The 22,732-nt window shown below is 36.5% G+C and overlaps 1 protein-coding gene across 1 annotated transcript in view; it reads left to right on the top strand.

Annotated features, from left to right (window-relative positions):
• The first annotated feature begins 817 nt into the window (after positions 1-817).
• DPH6 (diphthamine biosynthesis 6) overlaps positions 818-22,732 on the top strand; it is a 232,551-nt gene continuing 210,636 nt past the window's right edge. The window contains exons 1-3 of the mRNA XM_081939901.1: positions 818-981; positions 7,316-7,410; positions 10,690-10,883. Coding sequence (XP_081796027.1) covers positions 959-981; positions 7,316-7,410; positions 10,690-10,883 — 312 coding nt within the window. The 5' untranslated portion in view covers positions 818-958. The remainder of the gene's footprint in view (positions 982-7,315; positions 7,411-10,689; positions 10,884-22,732) is intronic.

The following is a 22,732-nucleotide window of genomic DNA, read 5'->3' as shown; positions in this document are numbered from 1 at the left end:
ATAATGGGTCTGAAGTAGGACAATTTAAGGCCAGTCATTTGTGCCTCGAGGGAGAACACTAGCTTGAATAGGACAGAGCCCACACCTTCCATTCTGGGTCTCTTGGTTAAAGGGAAAAGAAGGGAATAGACCAGTCAGGTGCCCATGGAGTTGCCCAGCTGCCTCTCGAATAGAAATGCATTGGAGGATGCTATTCTGAGTTGAGTACCTCTGCAGTTCTGAATCGTTTCCGGGCTATTTTCGACTCTTCTTCTTTTGCTGGATTTTCTTTCCTACCCATTTGAACTTCTGCTCTGTTTTCAGAAAATTACCCTACAGTACTGATGTTCAATTCAACTCCGGTTTTAAGGTTCTTCGATTCCCACAAGCAAACCAGCCATTCAACGACGACAGAAAAAAATAAAAACCTATCTTAGCTCCCCTCTGAATCCGGATCCTGACTAGCATTAAAAGCAGATTTACAGAATGCACATCCAAACGCCAGAAAAAGAAGTAAACACGCTTCTTAAATTTTACGAAAACCTATTAAAATCCAGGAACTAACCAAACAACAAATACATTCGTTAACATTAAGTTTTGCCCTTAGTTGCAAAGCCCCCGTATTGCCATTTCTCAGTTATCAAACACGTTGCCTGATGTTTTATCTCTTTTTTCCTTCCGTAATCTGCTGTTAAACTCATTCTGCATTTTGCATCCGCGTTTCTGATCCAAGGATGTCGGCGAGAAAAGCTTCAGTAGAAAGCAGGAGGGCTTGTGCCGCGCTAGTTTTATTCAGGCTGCTGTTTGTTGTTCAGGCACTTTCGGAGACAGACTCCACAAGATGGGGCTTTCTGGGAAAGGAAGGAACCTCAAACAGTATCAGCCGGGGTGGCACGTGGGTTGGAGAGCTTGTAGCTGGCTGGAGCGTCTGGCTTAGTCTGTGTTCTTTTCCTGGCTGTTTCTCTCCACCTGTCCTAGGATGAAAGTGGTGGCTTTAATCAGGTAAAATAATACTGGGAAGCTATCCGGAGCAGAATAATATTTGCATTTCCCGAGTTCTAGGAAATGCTGGACTCTCTATGTGAGCAAAATGATGCAAGTGACAAATAACCCAAGATTATTCTTTTTTCTTTCTTTCTCAGCGTGCAGTCAACAGTGTGATAGATTTTATGAAATCAGGTTTGATTTTGCTTCCCTTTTAATGCAAGATCAGGTACACTTCAGACCTTACGGAAATCCAGTCTCCTCAAACTCGGGAAGCATTGTAAAGTACGAGTTGTATTACAACTAAACATTTAAAGGGCACTATTTGTCCTGTTGCAGAACTAGGACTTCAGGGTGTATTCTGGAGAATGCCTGCATGGTGACATTTTCGAAGTCTTTTTAACATGTTTCTTTTTATGGGTATCTATTCATAGCAATTCTCTGTTAATAGCTGTCTGGTAGACTGCTATTGTACTATTAAGTCTAAACTGATATATAAGGTAGTCCTCGACTTTCAGCCGTTTTTTACTGTTCAAAGTTTGACCATTCAAAATTACAATGGCACTGAAAATAGTGACATAACCATTTTTCACACTTATGATGGTTGCACATGATTTACATTCGGATGCTTGACAACTGACTCCTGTTTATGACAGTTGCAGGGTTCAAGAGTCATGTGATCCCTTTTGCGATCGGACAAACAAAGTCAATGGAGAAACCAGTTTCACTTACTGTAACAACCATGTTACTAATTTAACAACTGCAGTGATTCACTTAACAACTGTGGCAAGAAAAGTCGTAAAATGGGGTAACTCACTTAACAAATTTTTCATAAATTTTGGGCTCAATTGTGGTCGTAAGTGGAGAACTACCTGTAAAGTTTCAGAATGGTATCTGGGATGGCACAGTTATACAGTACTCAGGGCATAGTCACATAGTGCATTCCTTGGTGAATTAAAACAGTACATTGAATTAGTCCATTAAATATATACAGCATGGAATATTCAACCGTGAATTAATTGAATGGGATGAGTTTGTGCCACAATGCAAGCTAAAACATGGCTGGCTATTTTGTAATTCAGTATGTAATGCAAACATAGATGTATAATTAAAGAATAGAGGGTCTTAACACATGCTTGGCCTAGTAATCCACATATTAAATTATTTTGGTGATAGGAATACTCTTAATTTTACTTTAAACGTTTTCCACTCTGGAAGCATAATTAGATTAGATTTTATGTAGTTAAACACACAATTTGAAAATGTTTTGAATTGCTACAAATCATTTGGAAGATTATTGTCTACAAATTAGGGAACCAAAGGCAAAGCTTAATGATGGAATTATATAAAAAGGAAAATGGAAAAATCAGCAAATATTCTTGAGATTAAATAAGTCTAACAACAACCTGCTGAAATAAGTAATGTTATGGGAGGAGAGGTTGCTATAACTAGATATTTTTTTAGCATTTCCCATCTGCCCTTGGTTCAGTTTTGATAAGATGGTTCCATCAGTTCACTTTTAATGTATGAGAATAGTTTATGATCTGAATGAAATGGCCACTTGTAAATATGATTATGTTTTACTTTCCAACTAATTGTGACTTTCTTCTCAAATTATTATATTAATAATGTGTGTGTGTTACTGGTCATATTCTATTATAAAAATTGGTTTGAGGTTTGCCAAATCAATTTAGTACCAATCAATTTAGTACTATTAAGATTTTTACTATAATTTTATTTCATACGCTTTTACATTTGCTCAATTTTCCATGGGTATATCAATGTCAAAGTCAAGCTCAGAGCTAAAGGACATTTCTTCTAAGTCACAGGTGTCAAACGTGATTGTGTCATGTGACATGTCACGGCATTTTTTGCCTTTGTGAACCAGGGTGGGGGTGACTTGCGCATCTGGCCTGCAGGTCGCCAGTTTGACATCCCTGTTCTGTCATGAGTAATTACATACAAACAACAAATCATTCACAATAAAATTACTAAATGTTTGAATTAGAAATTTTGCAAGGGCTGTGCATCTTCTTGTGAAGTCTTTGGAAGGACTGTAAGTTATTTTTAAGATGCAAAGTGTTAGATAGGGTGAATGGATGAAACAGACTCAGGCTTCAGTGGCAAACAACAACTCTTTATTAGACAACTATTTACAAATCCAGTGCTGGCCTGTCTGACAGCTAGCCCTTTTATAGGGAGCTGTCAGACAGCTGAGCCAATCGGCTTTGAGTATTTTTCCCCCGGAATGGAGGACTTTGGTGGAACCTATTGATCCAGTCTCAATATGTAGCACAAAGAATATTATTTCTTGAAGTCAGTCTTCTCTTTAAAAAGTAATTTTAATTACCCAGTTAGTTATGTTCTGAATTATGTTAAATAAAATTATAAACAAAAGAAACTTACTATATTTAGGATTTTTGGACTGAGCAAAGTTTGGATTGTTTTGATAAAGTCACTCCTTCCCCCAGCCCATCCATCCACTTTTAAAATGTTCTATGCATTTATTGGACAAATGGGTTTCAATATGTAGGTAGACCAAACAGACACTTCCAAGAAGATCTTAGAGTGTCAGGACAATCCTTTTGGTGATAAAGCCATCTTGTGGATTGGGGTGCCAAATCTCCTTTTTTACTGCCTAGCTTTACTCTGAGACTGAGTCTACTCTGAATCTACTCTGAGTCAGTAGATACCAGTTTGTTTCTGTTTCTAATCTCCCTGAGAGCTGAATATGCCTTTTGTTTGAAAATGTGAGTAGGAGAAGTCCAATCTGTGGCCTCTTTCATAGATGCACTCATTATTGTTCAAGGATATTAAATCCTCAGAGGGGTATTGACTGAGGCAAGACAGCAGTTTAAACCAAACGTTTATTTCCAACTAACAACAACTTCAGAACCAAGGCAAAAAAACAATTCCCCACTTGACAGCTATTTATATGCATGCTGTCAAGCGGGGCAGCCAATCAACGGCCACCTAATGTCCCGCCCTGGCCAGAGCCACTCCCATTTGGCTGGAGTGTGCGTGGCTACGTCCTCGGGGCATGGACATTTTATTGTTATACCTTTGTTATACCTTTGAAGTCAGATGGTTCTATCAGATTGTGCGCGGATTACCAGTGCACGATAAATAAAAGGCTTCAGGCTAATCCTTACCCTGTCCCTGTGGTCCAGGAATTGCTCCACACGTTGGGGCAGGGTTCCATCTTCGCCAAATTGGACCTTGCCCAGGCGTATCAGCAGCTCCCTGTGGACGATGCGACTGCTGAAGTGCAGACCATCGTTACCCACAGAGGAGCTTTTAAGTGGCGGCGGCTCCAGTTTGGTGTAACTGTCGCCCCGGGCATCTTTCAGGGTCTTATGGAGTGGTTGCTCCATGGTATCCCTGGAGTCGTCTCTTATTTCGATGATGTGTTCATCTCTGCCAGGGATAGCACTGATCTCCTTGCTAAAGTGCGAGCAGTTTTGTCAAAGTTCCAGGAAGTGGGATTAAAACTCAAACCTTCCAAATGCCAAATTGGGGTTTCTGAAGTTGAATTTTTAGGGTACTTGATTGATGCCAAAGGCATCCATCCAACCCCCTCGAAGTTGCAGCCATTAAACAGGTGCCAGTGCCTACTAGTAAGGCTCAGTTACAAGCTTTCCTGTGGCTTTTAAATTTTTATACTGTGTTTTTGCCCCATAAGGCATCAGTGACAGAGCCACTGCATAGGCTCCTAGATTCCAAAGCTGTATGGAAGTGGGGTCACAAGGAGGCAGCAGCATTCGCAGCTGTGAAAGATCTTTTGACTTCCAATGCTGTTCTTATCCAATACAGTGAACACCTTTCCCTGACTCTAACTTGCGACGCTTGGCTGGAGTGTGCGTGTCCATTGATGTTATGGTAATGGAATGCACAGGTACAGTATAGGTGGTACCGTGCTCAATAGTAGTAACTGTGAGAGGGATCTTGGAGTTCTAGTGGACAACCATTTAAATATGAGCCAGCAGTGTGCAGCAGCTGCCAAAAAAGCCAACACAGTTCTAGACTGCATCAACAGAGGGATAGAATCAAGATCACGTGAAGTGTTAATACCACTTTATAATGCCTTGGTAAGGCCACACTTGGAATACTGCATTCAGTTCTGGTCGCCACGATGTAAAAAAGATGTGGAGACTCTAGAAAGAGTGCAGAGAAGAGCAACAAAGATGATTAGGGGACTGGAGACTAAAACATATGAAGAACGGTTGCAGGAACTGGGTATGTCTAGCTTAAGAGAAAGAAGGACTAGGGGAGACATGATAGCAGTGTTCCAATATCTCAGGGGTTGCCACAAAGTATTCTCCAAGGCACCTGAGGGTAGAACAAGAAGCAATGGGTGGAAACTAATCAAGGAGAGAAGCAACTTAGAACTGAGGAGAAACTTCCTGACAGTTAGAACAATTAATCAGTGGAACAGCTTGCCTCCAGAAGTTGTGAATGCCCCAACACTGGAAGTCTTTAAGAAGATGTTGGATAGCCATCTGTCTGAAACGGTATAGGGTTTCCTGCCTAGGCAGGGGGTTGGACTAGAAGACCTCCAAGGTCCCTTCCAACTCTACTATTGTATTGTATTGTATTGTATTGTATTGTATTGTATTGTATTATTGTATTGTATCTACTCACTACACAAATGCCTTTATATTCTTTTCATCCTTCTCCACAAATACGCTTTTTGGTTTGGAGACTTTTTGAATATATTTGAACTATATGTGAAATGTACACAATAAAAGATAGTAATGGAATATCTCATTATTAAAGCCTGCAGGTACTACCTAAAATGTAACAAATTATCTGTCTAATGTTCATTTGGATTTATTCAGTTTTCTGTTCGGAACTCCCTGAGTCAATGTATATTTAGGGTATTGTATAAAGTGGGACAAAAATAATTTAGTTATAATTGTGTAATCTTCTCGTTTTACTTTTCAAATTTAAGTATGCTTACTTTTTTTTTAAAGGACGGCCATACTCTGAGAAGTACTGAGCATTTTTCAAAATGAGGCAATTATGAAGAATCAAACATTTGTGCCTCACAAATACTCTGGAATATAGTGCCTTTCATTCTGTCTGATATCCTTGGTAACTAAATTGTTTCTGATGGATGTCTTGCACCCACACAACATTAATTTGCATTCTAGTTTCAGCCTGTGAAAAGTCACTGACATTGAAGGTTTAACAATAACTCTTTTAAAGCTTGATGTTTTAGTTGTGGAAATTTTTCTGTGCATTTGTTTTTAATATTTGCAGTCAAGTGGAATGGTGCAGCATTTTTAATACAGTCAAGATGATGAAAAGAATTTCAGTACTTACCTTACCCTTACTTGCTCTGATAAACTATTTGTTTTCCTAAATTGCCAACCTGCTATCATATACTGTGCTAGATAGATGTAAAATCTCTTCTGCAGACTGAGATAGTTATGAAAGCTGCTTGATTTGGCCGAAATAGGCATATTACAAAATCAGAAGTTGTTTTCCTGTACCCTCTTGTGCAAATACCGGTAGTACTTTCATTTCTCACGTGTGAAAAATAATAACATAGATAAGAAACCTTTGGTGACATTAAAGAGAATGAAGCTATTGCTTCAAATATTTCTTATATAATTGATTTAAATTTAAGGTATAGGTCAGTAATGGCTAACCTTTTTGTTGTTGGGTGCCAAAAATGTAAGCGTGTGAATGCAATAGCCCACGTGCGTGCAGGCACCCATAATGCAAAGACCGCCCCCCCACATGCGCATGCGTGCACAACTCCCCCACTCTCCCCCACCACGTGCGCCACACTGCTCGCCTTCAAGCTGAGCTTGGTATTTCTTCCAGGGAGCTGGAGGAGGCCGTTTTTGTCCTCGCCAGGCTCCAGAAAAGCCTCTGGAGCCTGGGGATGACAAAAAAGAGTTCGGAAAACTTTTTGTAGGTCCGTTGGACCCATTTTTTGCCCTCCCCAGGCTCCAGAGGCTTTCCTGGAGCCTGGCGAGGGCAAAACCTACCTCTCCCGGCTCTCTGGAAGTCTGAAAATTAGCTGGCCAGCACACGTATGTGCACTGAAGCTGATGGCTCATGTGCCGGCAGATATGGTTCCGTGTGCCACCTGTGGCATGCGTGCCATAGGTTTGCCATCACGGGTATAGGTGATCCAGCTAAAAAAAATATACGTAAACATGGTTAGTGACTCATCTGAAAAGAAAAGCTAAAAACATGATTTATTTGAAAAGCACTGATATTTTTAAGTGTAAACAATTTTGTTGCCATTTTGAGGTAAATGTAAACATTATACTTTAAGAGAGTTCTTATTGAAAAATTTGTTTAATTATCAGATAACACAAACCTTTTTTTCTTCTAGTGGTGGAAAAGACAGTTCTTACAATATGATGCATTGTGTTGCGGCTGGTCATCAGATTGTTGCCTTAGCCAATTTAAGGCCTATTGAAGACAAAGGTAAGGATTCCATATTTCCTCTTAAGAACCTTTGAACTCTTCATCTAGAGCCAGTATTTTATCATTTTATTTGTCAAACAAAAGTGGAAAATGTATGAACCTGTTAAGAGTGCTTTATAGAGCATGAGGAATTACTTTATACTACATCAGATTACCGTATTTTTCGGAGTATAAGATGCACCAGAGTATAAGACATACCGAAGTTTTGAAGAGGCATTTTTTTAAAAAAGTAGGTAGGTAGGTAGAGGGAGAGAGAGGGAGAGAAAGAGAGAGAAGTACAGTAGGTAGGTAGGTAGAGAGAGATAGAGTAGGTAGGTAGGTAGGTAGGTAGGTAGGTAGAAGGATAGCGAGAGAGAAATAGAAAGAGGTAAGAGAGAAATACAGTAGATAGGTAGGGAGAGAGACAGTAGGTCGGTTGGTAGGTAGAGGGATAGAGTGAGAGAGAAAGAGAAGTACAGCAGGTATTGAGAGTGTGTGTGTAGGTAGGTAAGTAGAAGGATAGAGAGAAAAGTAGAGAAAGGGAGGGAGAGAGAGAGAAATACAGTAGGTATGTAGGGAGAGTGTGTGTGTGCGGTAGGTAGGTAGATAGGGAGAGGGATAGAGAGAGATATATAGAGAAAAATACAGTAGATAGGTAGGGAGAGAGAGTAGGTAGGTAGTTAGGTAGGTAGGTAGGTAGATAAAGGGATAGAGAGAGAGAAATAGAGATAGAGAAATAGAGAAATACAGTAAGGGAGAGAGAGAGAGTATGTAGGTAGGTAGGAAGATAGAGGGATAGAGAGAGAGAGAGAACTAGAGATAGAGAGAAATACAGTAGATAGGGAGGTGTTTCTGCTGGCACAGCACTTGATCAATGTAATTCTCATCAATCAGTTAAAGAGCTTTCCAAAAATAGATTTTGCACTTTGCAAACCTCCCAAAAATGGGCCGTTTTTTCTCCCCAAAAAAGGCATGAATAGCCTTGGGGGGGGGGCTGCAGAGTGCTCCTGGGGGGTGGGGGTGGGGCAAAAACGAGCAAAATACGGCCTGTTTTTCGTGAAAACTGGCCCGTTTTTTGTAAAAAAAAAATGGCATGCATAGCCTTATGGAAGCTTATAGAGTGCTGCTGGGGGCTGGGGGGGGGGGGAAGCGGCCCTTTTTTGCTCATTTCTGCCCTCCTTAGCCCAGGAGCTCTCTGAAAGCCTCCATAAGGGTATGCAGGGCCATTTTGGTGAAAGGGCGGGTCTTCGGGAGGCAAAAAATGCTGCATTCAATGTATAAGATGCACCCAGATTTTCAGCCTCTTTTTTGAACAAAAAAGGTGTGTCTTATACTTCGAAAAATACGGTATGTCTGTGTAGTTCATAATTACCAAGTGTAAAAAGTATTGCAAATTTTAAATTTGCTTGGGAATATATATACACAGAATTTCGAGTTTAAAAAGTAAGTTTTTGTGGAAAGAATTGCTCTGGGTAAGACTCATATCCCCGGCTAAGTTGTTTATAGGAGATAATAAGCTCGGATAATATACTGCAGTTCTCCGTGTTACATTTGTTTTAAACATTAATCTTCACCAGAAACACCAGTGTTGCCATTTAAGCTACAGGATTATTTTAAGGGTTATTGTGCATGAGATGTCATAAACTTTGATTTATTATAGCATTGGAAGTTGCAGTAAATTACATAAATATTAAATTAGTTCATTTAGAGGGTATTTTTGTGATGTTTTGAAACAAAACATTGCTGATGTTTAAGATTATTTTGTGTTTACACTTCATACACATGTAGGATTTCTAAGAATTTGAATGTATCCCCCCAAATTGATAATATATTTATAACAATTTAGAACCAGTTTTGTGTAATGGTTAAATTACTGATTTAGAAACTGGGAGCCTCTGAGTTCTAATCCTCTTTTGGGCATTAAAGCTGGATAGGTTACTTTGGGTCAGCTCTTTGATATGTGCGATAAATCTAATGATATTTTGATCAGAACTCTATATCTATACATGTTTACTCAGAGAAACATGCTTATCTTTTATCAAGGTGTATGAAGGTACTGAGGTGTACACATAGAGAACAGGTGAACAATTTGGTTAATCAAATGGAAATATTAATATTTGTTTTAGTGCAGGGATCTCCAAACTTGACAAGTTCAATACTTGCGGTCTTCAACTCCCAGAATTCCCCAGCCAATATGGCTAACTGAGGAATTCTGGGAGTTGAAGTCCACAGGTCTTAAAGTTGCCAAGTTTGGAGCCCCATAGTTTTAGTGGCTTGGATCCATGGTAATTTTACTAAGAATACAAGGAATTCTTCCAGCTGTTGTAAACTTCTGATGCTTTTACTAGTGGATCAAGGGTACTTTACTGATGTTCCTTCCTACTGGTGAAGTTGATGAATTTGTTGATTATCCTATTTCTCAATCTCCTACTTCTCTTACCAAAAGTCTGAAGTGGGTTGAATAATTTTTTTGCACTAGTGGTAGTCTGAAGGAAACTCATTCCAGCCCATAATTTATAGAGTACTGTAAGGTTATCTTCCCCTATTTAGGATGTGCCTCAGGATGACTTATTATAACAGTTTGTTTAGTATTATTTCAGTCTTAAAAGCATTTATATCTTTCAGCCAGAAAGATTCAGAAAAGGCTTGTACAATAATAGAAATGATAGTTGCTGTCTTTGAGAGCACTACAAAGTAGACAGGGCAATAAAACTTCAAGGGCAGTTCTTAATGTTTCATGATTCTTATTATGTCAAGCTATAGTGCAAGTGATGAACTTGCTGGTCTTTGTCACAGAATTTTGGCCTTTGTGGCGGGGTGTCCCACTCAGTGGGTCAGAACAGCAGCAAGCAGACACTGTTAACTTCTAGGATTTTTTTTAACAGTTTTTTTTTAAATCATGATTGTTTCTGCACTTATACCATTATAACTTTTACAAAGGTCAGCGATTTTTTAGAAGGAAGGAAGAAACGAATGAATGATGACATCCTGGGCTGACTCCTAATACGAGAATGAATTTTTGTTGGTGCATGTTAAAAAACAATCTCCATGCACAGGGAAGCTGTGACCATAGTTGATAAAATTTATTCATTTTTAAGATGCTTGGGGTGTTTTCAGTATTATTCTCTGTTTTGCATTTGGGAGTAATTGAAACGAAATTGGGGGTAGAAGATATTTTTATTGTATAAAAGGAGTTTTTAAAAAAGGAGGGCTGTAAAGAGTGTTTAGTTTAATATATATTTGGAGTAATGTTCTTGACTGTACATTCAATAATGTAGAAATGCTTTGTTTGCCTTTCAGAAGGATTTGATGAATTGGACAGTTACATGTATCAAACAGTGGGCCATCAAGCCATAGAATTATATGCTGAAGCAATGGGCTTGCCTCTCTACCGTCACACGATTAAAGGTACCAGCGTTAATACAGGCAGCATCTACACAAAATGTGAAGGTGATGAAGTGGAAGATCTTTATCAGCTTCTGAAACTTGTCAAGGTATTTTGTATGGCAATTTCTTCTTTTAAATATAAGGATTAAACCTATCTACATCAAGCCTAGAATCGCCTATTCTGGTATAAGGATCTGTACTTTTGCAATATATTCAGTTTCCAGTAGAAAATAAACCTGGAAGAAGTGGCCTTTATTTATAGCTTGTTCTGCTCTTTATTGTTACTTCCTGCTTCAGGTTAAATATCCCATTATTGCTATAAAAAGTATTTATTAATTTATGCTAAGAAATACATCACATTGGTATGGTGATCCAACATGTTCCAGATTTTACACTGCTGATATATTATTTTTTCTTGTGCCCAATTGATGTTTTGTACTTTTTTTTGTACTTAACTGTAGTTTCTATGTTAACAGCCCATACATTTTAAAGTAAAACAAAAAAGAACAGAGTTTATTCGTTACATTGTATTATTTATTTAAAGCATAATTGTGGATACACTGAATTACCAGAATAGCACTTTTAGAAGATAGAAAACATTACTGACATGAGGTGATATAATGTAAACCATGGCTTATTGGAATGAGCAACAGTGAGTCACTTGGTATCATGTTTCCTTCTAGTAATATGATTAGATGTGAGAATAATTCAAGAAGCTTTAAATATTTTCAGTATTGCACTCAAAGCGAGTTATAAAAAATAAAGACTTCTAAGGATTCTGCAAAGAAAGATAGCCCCATGTGCTTAATTAGAAAGAATGTTTCTACATATATACAGTATGTTAGACTCTTCCATTTGCCTCTTTTTGGATTGATTTGGTCATGCAATATAGATAGAAGGCTCCATTTAGACCAGTGTTTCTCAAACTTGGCGACTTTAAGTCCTGTGGACTTCAACTCCCAGAATTCCCCAGCCAGCTATGCTGGCTGGGGGATTCTGGGAGTTGAAGTCCACAGGACTTAAAGTCGCCAAGTTTGAGAAACACTGATTTAGACATCTAAGCTCCCCTATATATAATGAATTGTTTGACTGATGCAATTGACTGGATATTTTTATACTAGCTCCATAGACCTTTAACATGAAAATACTGATTAAAATGTAAAAAAAAATATCTCTTTACCATTTTAAATAAGTGGGTCATAATTAGAAATCTTAATTACTGTAGTCTCTATAAAAACAGATTGTTTTATATGTATATTGCTTAGAATTTGAGGTTCTGTATTACTGGATGATTTCTCATATAAATATCCCTCCTGGAATAGATGAGACAATCGTGACGATTGGTCTGAAAGTTGGTGGATGAATTTCAAATAGGATGCTTATTGTTTTTGTTCTAATGGAGAAATTATACTTAGAAGATTTTCAACAATAACTAGGAATATAATAATTCTTATGTTGTTTCTAAACTTGGATTTCCTTTTTAGAACAATGGTGTGTTTAACAGGCACCCAAGTACAGAGAGATCAGTTATGGATCTCAGCAGAATATTTTTAGCATGCACACTGGTTGAAGGAAATGGACCATTGCTTTGAACAGAAATGTAGGTGGAAAAATGAGGCCACCAGAAGGTTGTTCACTCCAAATTTAAACATTTCTGAATTGGATACCTGTGGCTACAGCTTATCCTCCTGGATTATTTTGTTTCTTTCTGGTTTGGTGTTTAGCTTTATTACCACAAATAATTACTGTAGGGCAATGACTGAGATAATGTGTTGGAAATTGTGAGTCTCCTGTGACTGCAGTGTAGGCATTTAACCTCTGCTGTAATAAACAGTCTGAAAAAGCATCAGCTAAATATTACACACAAAACAAAAGCTTTAATGCTACGTGTGGTATTCTATGTGTACAGTGGAAGCAAACTCATAGATGAAACAAACTTGGGCATCTTTATTTTTTTCTCCCATTTATTCTGAATCTCTTTCTTGGCTGCTTGCTAAATTAAGTGTACAATACCTCACTGCAAAAATAGCAACACAAGGCATAATGAGGATAGAAGTACTGATCCTAGTGAGATTGGTTCCATAGAGGTTCTGAAAAAGAGATTTCAATTGAGCACAAGTTTGCTTTGCTCTAAAGCAATGGCTTCAAGATTGTTCCAGCTTTACCTTTGAATTTACCAGAGGATCCTTAATAAGCATATCCAGTAAGCAATGGAGAAACTTCATGGAAAAGAAGTTAATATATCTTTTATGTTACATGCAAAATGCATTCTTATCAGGTCACATAGATCAAGTGAAACATTTGTGTAAGACAGTTTGTGTGCAAGAGATAAAAACAACCACCACTTTTTCATGAAAGTAAGATGTAGGTATAGAAATGATTACATGTGTGTGAAAGCTTTGGAAACTGTGGCTAGAAGAACGCAGAGCTCTGTCCTGTTTGAAAACATTGTCTTTTTAACTTTCATGATGGAGAGTAGCTCAAACTAATCCATTTCCAAAGGGATGAGAAAGTTGTAGTAATAATATGAGGTAGGAGTTGGCACCAGGTAGGATGACAGCTCACCTATTTTTAATAGAGTGACAGAATCTAAAATTAAATAAACAAATTAAGCACCCCTCCCCCAAAGACCTGAAAACTTACAGGATGCCCATGCTTGGGCAGTGAAGACCTCCATTATTTTAGCTTTTAAGAAATATTTTATTTGAAATTAGCCCCAGTGCCATTGTATAGTGTAAGATGTCTCTTGAAAAGTTTTCTTGTTGTTGACTTAAAACTGAATGCATTGAAGTTTGCTTATTGTTTAAGGCATAGGGTTTGAAAATTTGTAGTATCATTATTTTTAATACACAATATAGTTCTTAGAGAATTGTTCTAACTTTTTCCATGCCAGAAGATTATTTTTGGCTGAGGTAGGAGGGGGAGGAAAGGAAATGTATTATTGATCAATTAAATTAAATGATTAATAGTAGGACAAACTTGCTTTTCATTTTCTTCCAGACAGCAAGGACTGAATACATTGTTATTATCTGGAGGATAACAGTCAGTTATGACATAAATTAATGCTAATGTTAAATCTTGACAACTTCTGCTTTGGAAGTTTGTGCATGATATTTATAACTATAGTTGAAAGAGATGTTATCAAGTTGTCTTGGACTAAATAAGTGATGTGTTTTTTTTTCTAAGTAGATATTAATTTCACTGAAAGAAAATTCAAAGATATAAATATATGGAATCAATTGCATTTATGAAAGTCATTCAGTAACCATGCTTTTACAGCTGAAGTCATTTAAAGCACTTCTAAAATTGCACTTGAAAACTTGCCTACCTCAGTACGTTATTGGTTACTTTATAAGAACAAGAATTTGGGATTAGGAAGAAAAAGGAAAAGAAGGGAGGGAGGGAAGAAAAGAAAGGAAGGAGGTAAGAAAAGGAAAGTAAGTAAGAGAAAGAAAAAGAAAGAGGAAGGAAGGAAGGAAGGAAGGAAGGAAGGAAGGAAGGAAGGAAGGAAGGAAGGAAGGAAGGAAGGAAAAAGATTTTCATTTTTTTTCTATGGGCAGGTATTTGCACTTAAGAATTGATGATCTAGATGTGAGTGCAGTATATTCAGACAGCCTCTTAGAGTGTTCCTTTTCCCTGAGAAATAGCCATCCAGCATTTGGTTAGAAACCTTTAATGAAGATAAGCCAGCTGACACAATTGCAGGGTTCACACATTGTGCACTAATCTGAGCTAGTTTTGGCTCTGCCAATTAAGGATTATGAGAACTGACATAATACTTATCTGGAAGATGCCAACAAATTACAGAAATCGGATTGAAGTAATGTTTTTTTTTTTGTATTCATATTTGGGAAATAATTATTGCAGTGTGTCATAAATTTGCAGTTGTTGTTGCTCAAAAATGTAATTCTTTTGAGTTGGAAGTTGAAGGAGTTGAAACAAAATTGTTTTAGTCCTTAGATTCTTATAACATCCCAAGAGTCCTTTGGACTTATACTAGTCTTACAATCTACCTTTAATAATCAGATATGAAAAGTTACTAATGGAAATCTGGCTATAATTCAGAGTGAGCCATCTTGCCGTTTGTCTTTTTAAAAAAAATTGATAAAGATCTTTGCAAAGTTTGAAACACTGATTTATTTAAATAAAACCTAATGCAGTGTTCATTAAAAGTTCCAAAGTGGAGTAAAACTATTCTAGACATAATAAAATTAATAACTTTACAGCATCTGTAAAGTCAATACATTTTCTAGAACTATAAAATACTAAACTCTGTTGTAAAACATACTGAAAAAGTGTACTTTTACTTGGTGCTGAAAAATAAGAGTAAAGGTAGTAGTGGGCAAGATCTTTTGGGATAGGTTTCTAGATTTGAATAGTATGACTGTAAAAACTCCCTCCTGCTCTCTCATCCATCCATTCATTCATTCATCCATCCATCCATATTTAAGAACATAGCTAATGTGCTATGTTGGTTAAATGTTGCACTAGAAACAGGGAGATTTTAGGCATAGAAGGCCTTGGACCTGTCACACCTTCTCAGCCCTAATTAGTATTAGCCTCAATCAGTATTGAGATGCCAGATGAAAAACTAAACTTGTCATTACTTATTGGTAACTACTCCTTGAACTGAAAACCAGTGCAAAACAAAGTGATCCTACAACCAAGTGGGACAACTCTACAAATACAAATATTCACAAGATGGATTAAGTAGCACTGAGATAGTATGCTGAACCAGCACATATCCTCACAGTATGCATACATTAGAGATACTAAGCATTCAGTTATAAGAGTATACACGCTTGAATTTTGTGCACTTTAATCTTCCTTCCATTTTCCCCAAAACATTGAACGTCCATTAGTTTGATCATTCCTAAGAATTGACTTGTTATAGTATAATAGAACTTAATAACTTAATTATGTATCTAAAATACAGTGCATGTATTATTATCGTTAGTATTGTTTTAATAGCTAAGTCATTTACTTTATTCTGTTAGATTAAATAATTCTAGAAAGTATAGTAGATACTATTTGGCATACATATCTGAGATGATATTCTGGTGCAGTGCTCCTAATGGATAAACTGTTAATTTAATCTCCTGATTTATTTTAGATATAATTCTTAAGGCAGTTTGGTATTGTATTATAAGATTGACATCTTCAGTTGGGCAGTAGATCAGGAACAAATGTCTTCAATTGGTTGGTTGTGCCATTGATCCTATAGTTCCAAAAATGAATCCAAGATGTGCATATGTGGAAGTCTTATGAAACACATTTCTTAAGAATGTATTAATTGTTGCATGATGATATGTTTTGAATGGGAACATAGTTATAATTTACATTTTTATCAGTAGTAGATGATATTTTTTGTATTAAGATGAAACATGGTTTATTCCTTTGCCCAATTACATGGGACAAGAGATATATAGAGTCAAAATGTGTGTGCTAATATCCTACTTTGTTACTGATTGTCTACCTGCTTATATATTATTATAAGCCTATTATCTTTTAAAACAGAACTTTTAAAAGATGTTTCCTCAACTATAGATCCATTCACATACTCTACTTGGCACATTTACATTGCCACTAGAATCATTTCATTTCTACTTAGTCTCTCATTATTATAATGAACTTCTACTGAATAGTAATAATTTATTTGAATCCTTTATGTCTCTGTTCATTATGTTCAGTGTGACTATAATTTGTAGAAATATTTATAGATTTTTATCAAGTACCATGTTTCCCTGAAATTAAAACCTGGTCTTATTTTATTTTATTTTACCTCAAAAAGAGGCACCAGGTCACATTTTGGGGGATGTCTTCCATTGTCTCACCTTGTAGCAGCAGCACCAACAGCTCTGCCCAGCAGGAGCCCCATGTGGCCACTGCTGACCCACTTTTTCTGCGGCCATTTACTGTCACTTGTACGAAGCATCCCCGGCCTCCCTTTCACTGTCAGAAAAGCCTCTGCAGCTGAGAAACGAGCTCTGACAGACTCTGTGATGGTTAAATGGAGGTCAGGGGGCACCATGCGTGTCAATCCGGAACTTGGTTTTTTGGCTGTAGAGGCCTTTCCTGAAGGCCTCTGACAGCAAAATGGAGGTGGCAGGGGGGGTGATGCATGCAAGCAGTGGCAAGTGGCCGCAGAAGAAGTAGGCCAGCAAGGCGAGGCCACTGTCAGAGTGTGCGACGCCTGGCTGCAACTGTCCGAAGATAGAGCAGCTCTAATCCCCCACCCTAGCTTGATTTTTACCCTTGCTCCTTGCCCCCACCCAATGCAACCAGGTGCAATGGAGTGGGTGGGGTATTAACTAGGGCTTATTTTGAGGAGTAGGGCTTATATTGGGCACACAAGCAAAAATCAAGCTAAGTCTTATTTTCAGGACATGTCTTATTTTGAGGAAAACACAATAAATTGATCCTTGGAATAGTGGAATAGCCATTTCAAGATGGTCCTGACTATAAGTGTTGAAGTCCAGCCCATTTGATCAAAATTCATGTGATCAAAATTCAGACACTTGACAATTGACTCCTATTTATGACGGCTACAATGTTCTGAAGTCATTGGCTTACCTTTTGTGACCTTCTAACAAGCAAATTCAATGGGAAAGCCAGATTTACTTAACAACTGTTTTACTAACTTAACATGTCCATTCACTTAACAACTGTGGCAAGAAAGGTTGGGGCAAAATTCACTTAATAAATGTCTCACTTAGCAACAGAAATTTGGCCTTCATTGTGGTCATAATGTTAAGGACTTCTTGTGCAGCTTTGAATTTACAGTAGGTTCAACTAACACAAACTGGTACATTAGTTGTTTTCTATAATTCTGTGTGCCACTGACCATAAGAAAAGCTGAGTTTCAAAGAATTGAGGCCTTTGAACTATGGTGCTGGAGAAGATTCCTGCAAGTCCTTTGGGCTGCAAGGCGATGAAACCGGTCAGTCCTAGAGGAGATCAACCCTGACTGCTATTTAGAAATCCAGATCCTGAAGATGAATCTCAAATACTAATGAGAAGAAAGGACTCACTGGAGAAGAGCCTAATACTGGGAATGATTGTATTAGAGAATGAGATGGCTGGATGGAGTCACCAAAGCAGTAGGCATGAGCTTAAATGGATTCCAAACGATGGTAGAGACATGAAGACCTGGAGGAATGTTGTCCATGGGGTCGCAATGCTTTTGATAAAGTGTATGAATAAAGAGATCACAGAAACAGCCTTTGAAGCAATTTGCAAACTTATAAAGAGGTGTCTTCGTTTTAATTATTTGAAAAGGGGTACTTTTTTCTTTTACATGTTGCAAAGTACCTTGGTTTGAATGTATTGGACAGACCCAGCAGACTCATCTAAAGTTAGTTATACCTGGGACTAAGAAACCAGAGGCAGTAATAAAAAATTGGGGCGGGAGAAATTGAAAGTGATTCTGGGAGGGAATTGAAAGAGGCTAAAAGATGGTTGCTATCTTCTTAGTTGGATACTGCTTTTAGATTGAGTGGTTTTGCATCATTTTCCAAAAGTATTATAAGGATACATTTAATCTTATTTGAAAATAAACTGAATTGGAATCATTTTCCTGGGGAATACTTTCCCAGACTGGCTCCTGTCCCTGTCCCTCCAAAAAAGTAGCTGCTTACTGGGATAAGTATGACATTTTATGTAAATATTCTTATGTGAATTTGTCTCTATTGGGTATATGGAATTGCAACCAGTTGTGTTTCTTCTGAATAAGCATAGAAAGGAAAACTAGTGATGAAAGATGACTAGGAAACCTTGGTTTCTTTTCCTAATCAGTCCTAAGACTCTGATTGCCAGATTTTCTTAATTTTCCCCTGCCACGTTATTCTAATGTGGCCTTGCTTGATGAATGTAGCATTCTGGATCTATAAGATTCTCTCACATGTATTTGAAAATGGGCAAATAAGGCATTGTTTACAGGACGTCAAACTTGCTACACATTGATAAACACACATTTCCTCCCTTTATCAGGGATATTGCAGAATGTGAAGTATGGGTTTCCAATTGTACTCATTCCTTTCAAACATCTTCCTGTTTAAAAGTTAAGCTTCACTAATTGGAAGCTGATCAGTCCCTGAATTTTTTTTCATTTTGCCTTTAAAGTCTGTTTATTAGTCATTAAATCTAACCTTTACCTAGTTCAGTTTGGCAAGACTTCAGAAAGAAATAGTATATTTATTCTTAAGAAGATCGTGTCATCTTTCTAAATGCAAAATGAGCATTAATTAACTGTAATATTTACAAATCATTTTGCTTTAATGTTCCATTAAGAATGCTACCACTTTAAATGAAGTATTTGTATATTCATAAAAATAATCCATACTTCTCTAGTAGCCAGTAGATTTCTAATTATCACTTAAAATCTAATATTGCTACACAGCCACTATTGGATCTTGTTGAAATTTTTATTTTATTTTTTTGCAAAAATGAAATCTATAATTTACTTTAATAATCTTTACAGCAATCACATTTTAAAATTAATGGGAAGTATGTTAAAAATTTCAGAACTGTTTAAAGTCACTTATCAAAACGTTTTTCTTGGATTTACTGTGACACAGGAGTGGATTTAGTTTCAGTAAACCATGTATTTGAGAAGCAGTTGTAGCTTAAGTCATAAGGGCAATATATACATTATAAAAACACTTTTGGAAACCCTTTACATTTGATCAAGTCATTTTAGAACTGAACCCTGTGTAGATCCACTGAAGATGCTGAATTGTGAAAATTAGTTTTGAAATTAGCAAGTCTTGAAAATAATAGTGTCAAGAAAGGAACTAAAAACACTTTTCTTTTTATGAGGCAGGAGTAGCTAAGGGAACTTTCAAATTATATATAGGATGTCCTTATTAAACAATAGAAATATATGAATGAAAAATACTATTTCTTTTTCATTTCGTTTCCAACCAGCTTGTAGTATTACATTGCAGAGCTCAAATTACACATGCTTAAAGCCCTGTTGAAGTAAATGAAATTGAAGTATTAATTTAAGCATGCTACAGACAAAAGGTTCATACAGAGAAAAAGAACAGCCTCTGAATATTGCTCCTATTTTGATAATACATCAAATACATTCATTTCCCATAGATAACAAGTTTAATTAATGTGATGAAGGTAATTTACATTTCCTGTTTTTGTAATCCAAATTATGGCCTGTTGTAATCAAATATGGGATCTTTGTATTACATTTACTAATACATAAAATAAGCCATTATCTCTTCATTGTAATATTATGTGAACATTTTTAAAAATAATATTTTTTGGTAACATGCTATAATGTTATTTATAGCAAGTTTCTTTTTTGAAAACTTAAGTTTGGCTAGTTTATATCTATATTTCTAGTTACAATGTCTTACTGTTTTTAATATCTACAAAGTTGGAAGAACAGAATTAGTCTTTTGAAACCAAACCTGTAAGCGTTAATGCCCTGTTCCTAGTGATAGAATTGAATTTGCACATGCATGTTATTTCTGCTGATCACAACATGGGATTTTAGTGAAACTGATTTGTGACGAGTGTGGGTTCTCTGATTAAATTATCTTTTTTAAATGGACCAACTACCAGAAATTATTCTACTTAATATATACCATAGTGGCATAGTCAGCAGGCTGCTGCAAAGTTTATATTTTCTTCTCAAATCCAATTGTCCTTAGAAAATCTTGGTTTGTTACAAATGGGATAAGCTTATTACATTTTCATCTTTCATATTCTGTGAATTGGATATTTTTGACAGATCCTTCTTTATAGATCAGTACAGAACCCAAAATATTCTAAAACTGATACAACAGTGCCCTCTGTAGGCTGTGTGTATGCAGTTTCTTATACAGGGAAGAGTTGAGTATTCTTAGGATGGGGGTGTTAAACAGGATGTTACATTATTAAGTTATTTAGAAGCGTTTTTTTCTTAAATAAATTCTGATTTATATGTATTCTAGAAAGTAATGCTCTAACACTAAAATAAACTGTCTGAATTGCTTTGCATTTTGTTGTATGTTTCTTAATATATCTGAGTAAATTATTGATTTTATGAGACATATTTTCTACCCAGTTGAGGCTAATGGAATCTTTGAACAATGGTCTTTTTCTACTAATTTTCTTTATATGTTTTAAGTAAGAAATTATGTATACATTTAAGTAAAGAGTCAATGTGGTGTAGTGATTTAAGATGGCTGAGATAGGTCTCACATTCAGTGTCATTCTGTGCCTGGCTTTGAGTAGCAGTCATTCCCACAGGAATCTTGTTGCAGAGAGAAAAAGGAAAATTGAGATATAGATCCAGGAATAACTTAGTAACTTGTTAACTGTGTGATTTTTAACTCATGAGATGTTTTGATAGACTGTGTGTAGATAGATAGGTTTATGGTGTCCTCTTAGACCTTCAAAGAATTTTCCAGAATTGATACATAGCTTTCCTCAGTGAAAATCTGTGCTACAAGGATACCTTTCTGCATATATTGCACATAAATATGTATGTACTTCAGTGCCATTTTATGGGAAAAGGTAAAGGAGTCCCTGCGGATTTTACTCCACTAGTTGTTGCCGCCTATAGGGGGCATGCTCATCTCCATTTCAAGGTCATTGAGCCAGCACTGTCCAAAGACTTCCACCATCATATGGCCAGCATGATGTCACAGATTGCTGTTTATCTACTCGTATTTGCATACTTTCAAACTGCAAGGTTGGCAGGAGCTGGGACAAGGATGGGAACTCACCCTGTCATGTGGCACTTAGGTCTTGAACCTGGGGCTGACTTTCCAGCTGACAAGCCCAGTGTCTTAACCACTGAGCCATCACACTGTCCTTATTTTATAGTATTTAATAAAAAATATGCTAATTGCTTAGTGATTGATATGGCCCTTTGAAGATATTGTTGCACAATAAAGCCAAGTAAACCTAATACAGCTTGAAAACCACATTGTGCCAGCTGTTTGCCATAATAGTTAGAAGTGGAAGCCAGCACATGCTGCTTTAGGGATTCTTAGATTATTACTGATATACTTTTCCTTAACCTTTTACATTTAAAAAAAAGTGTGTGTGTGTGTATGCATGTATTTGTGTGTGTACATTTGTATATATATATATATATATATATATATATATATATATATATATATATATATATATATATATATATATATATATATATATATATATATATATATATATATATATATATATATATATATATATATATATATATATATATATATATGTTGTATTTGTGATGATAAATAAATAAAGGGAGACTAGTATAGATCTATTTCAAGCTATTTAGCTCTCATCAGCTAGCCATACTCTTACTGGGATTTGAACCTGGGCTGTATTACATATTAGGCAGATGTATTAGCCACTAAGAGATTATATATACTCTGTGTGTGTGTGTGTGTGTGTTCAAAATTCTACATTACTAAAAATTTTGAAGATAAAAAAAGAGCCAGTAGAAATTATTATGGGTATAAAAAGTAACAAATCACAACCCAGTGTCAATTCCTGATGACTTCAAGGATATGCCTTTGACCTAGTCTTAGCTACAGTATGAAAGTTGTTTGCTTTCCCTTCTTTGTCTTGAATGTGTGGGTCTGTTGTTTTCTAACTTCTGGAATTAAGTCCAACCTTATGGTTCACAACAGCCAGCGAGGTGTTGCCATCTATCTGGGCCGCAGTGTAATAATTACAGAGATTCCAATTGATAAAAACAGTAATTAATAATCTCTAATAAAATTATCTTATCTATTGTATTCAATATGAACAGAATTCAGTATAACAATATTAGGGAAAAATGGGCTTTTATAAGTGGCAAATAATTCTCATAATTTAGAAAATCATTAAGAAGCAGCTTTTCTGAAAACTGGATGATAACTGGCATTAATCTCTCCCCTCCAAAAATAATTCTAATATTTATTATTTTCAGAAATCATGAATCACTTACAATAAATAAAAG

The sequence above is a fragment of the Natrix helvetica genome (genome assembly GCF_964273705.1).
Source record: "Natrix helvetica genome assembly, chromosome: 1".
In the NCBI taxonomy this organism is placed as follows: Eukaryota; Metazoa; Chordata; class Lepidosauria; order Squamata; family Natricidae; genus Natrix; species Natrix helvetica.
This window is presented reverse-complemented; position numbering and strand designations above follow the sequence as displayed.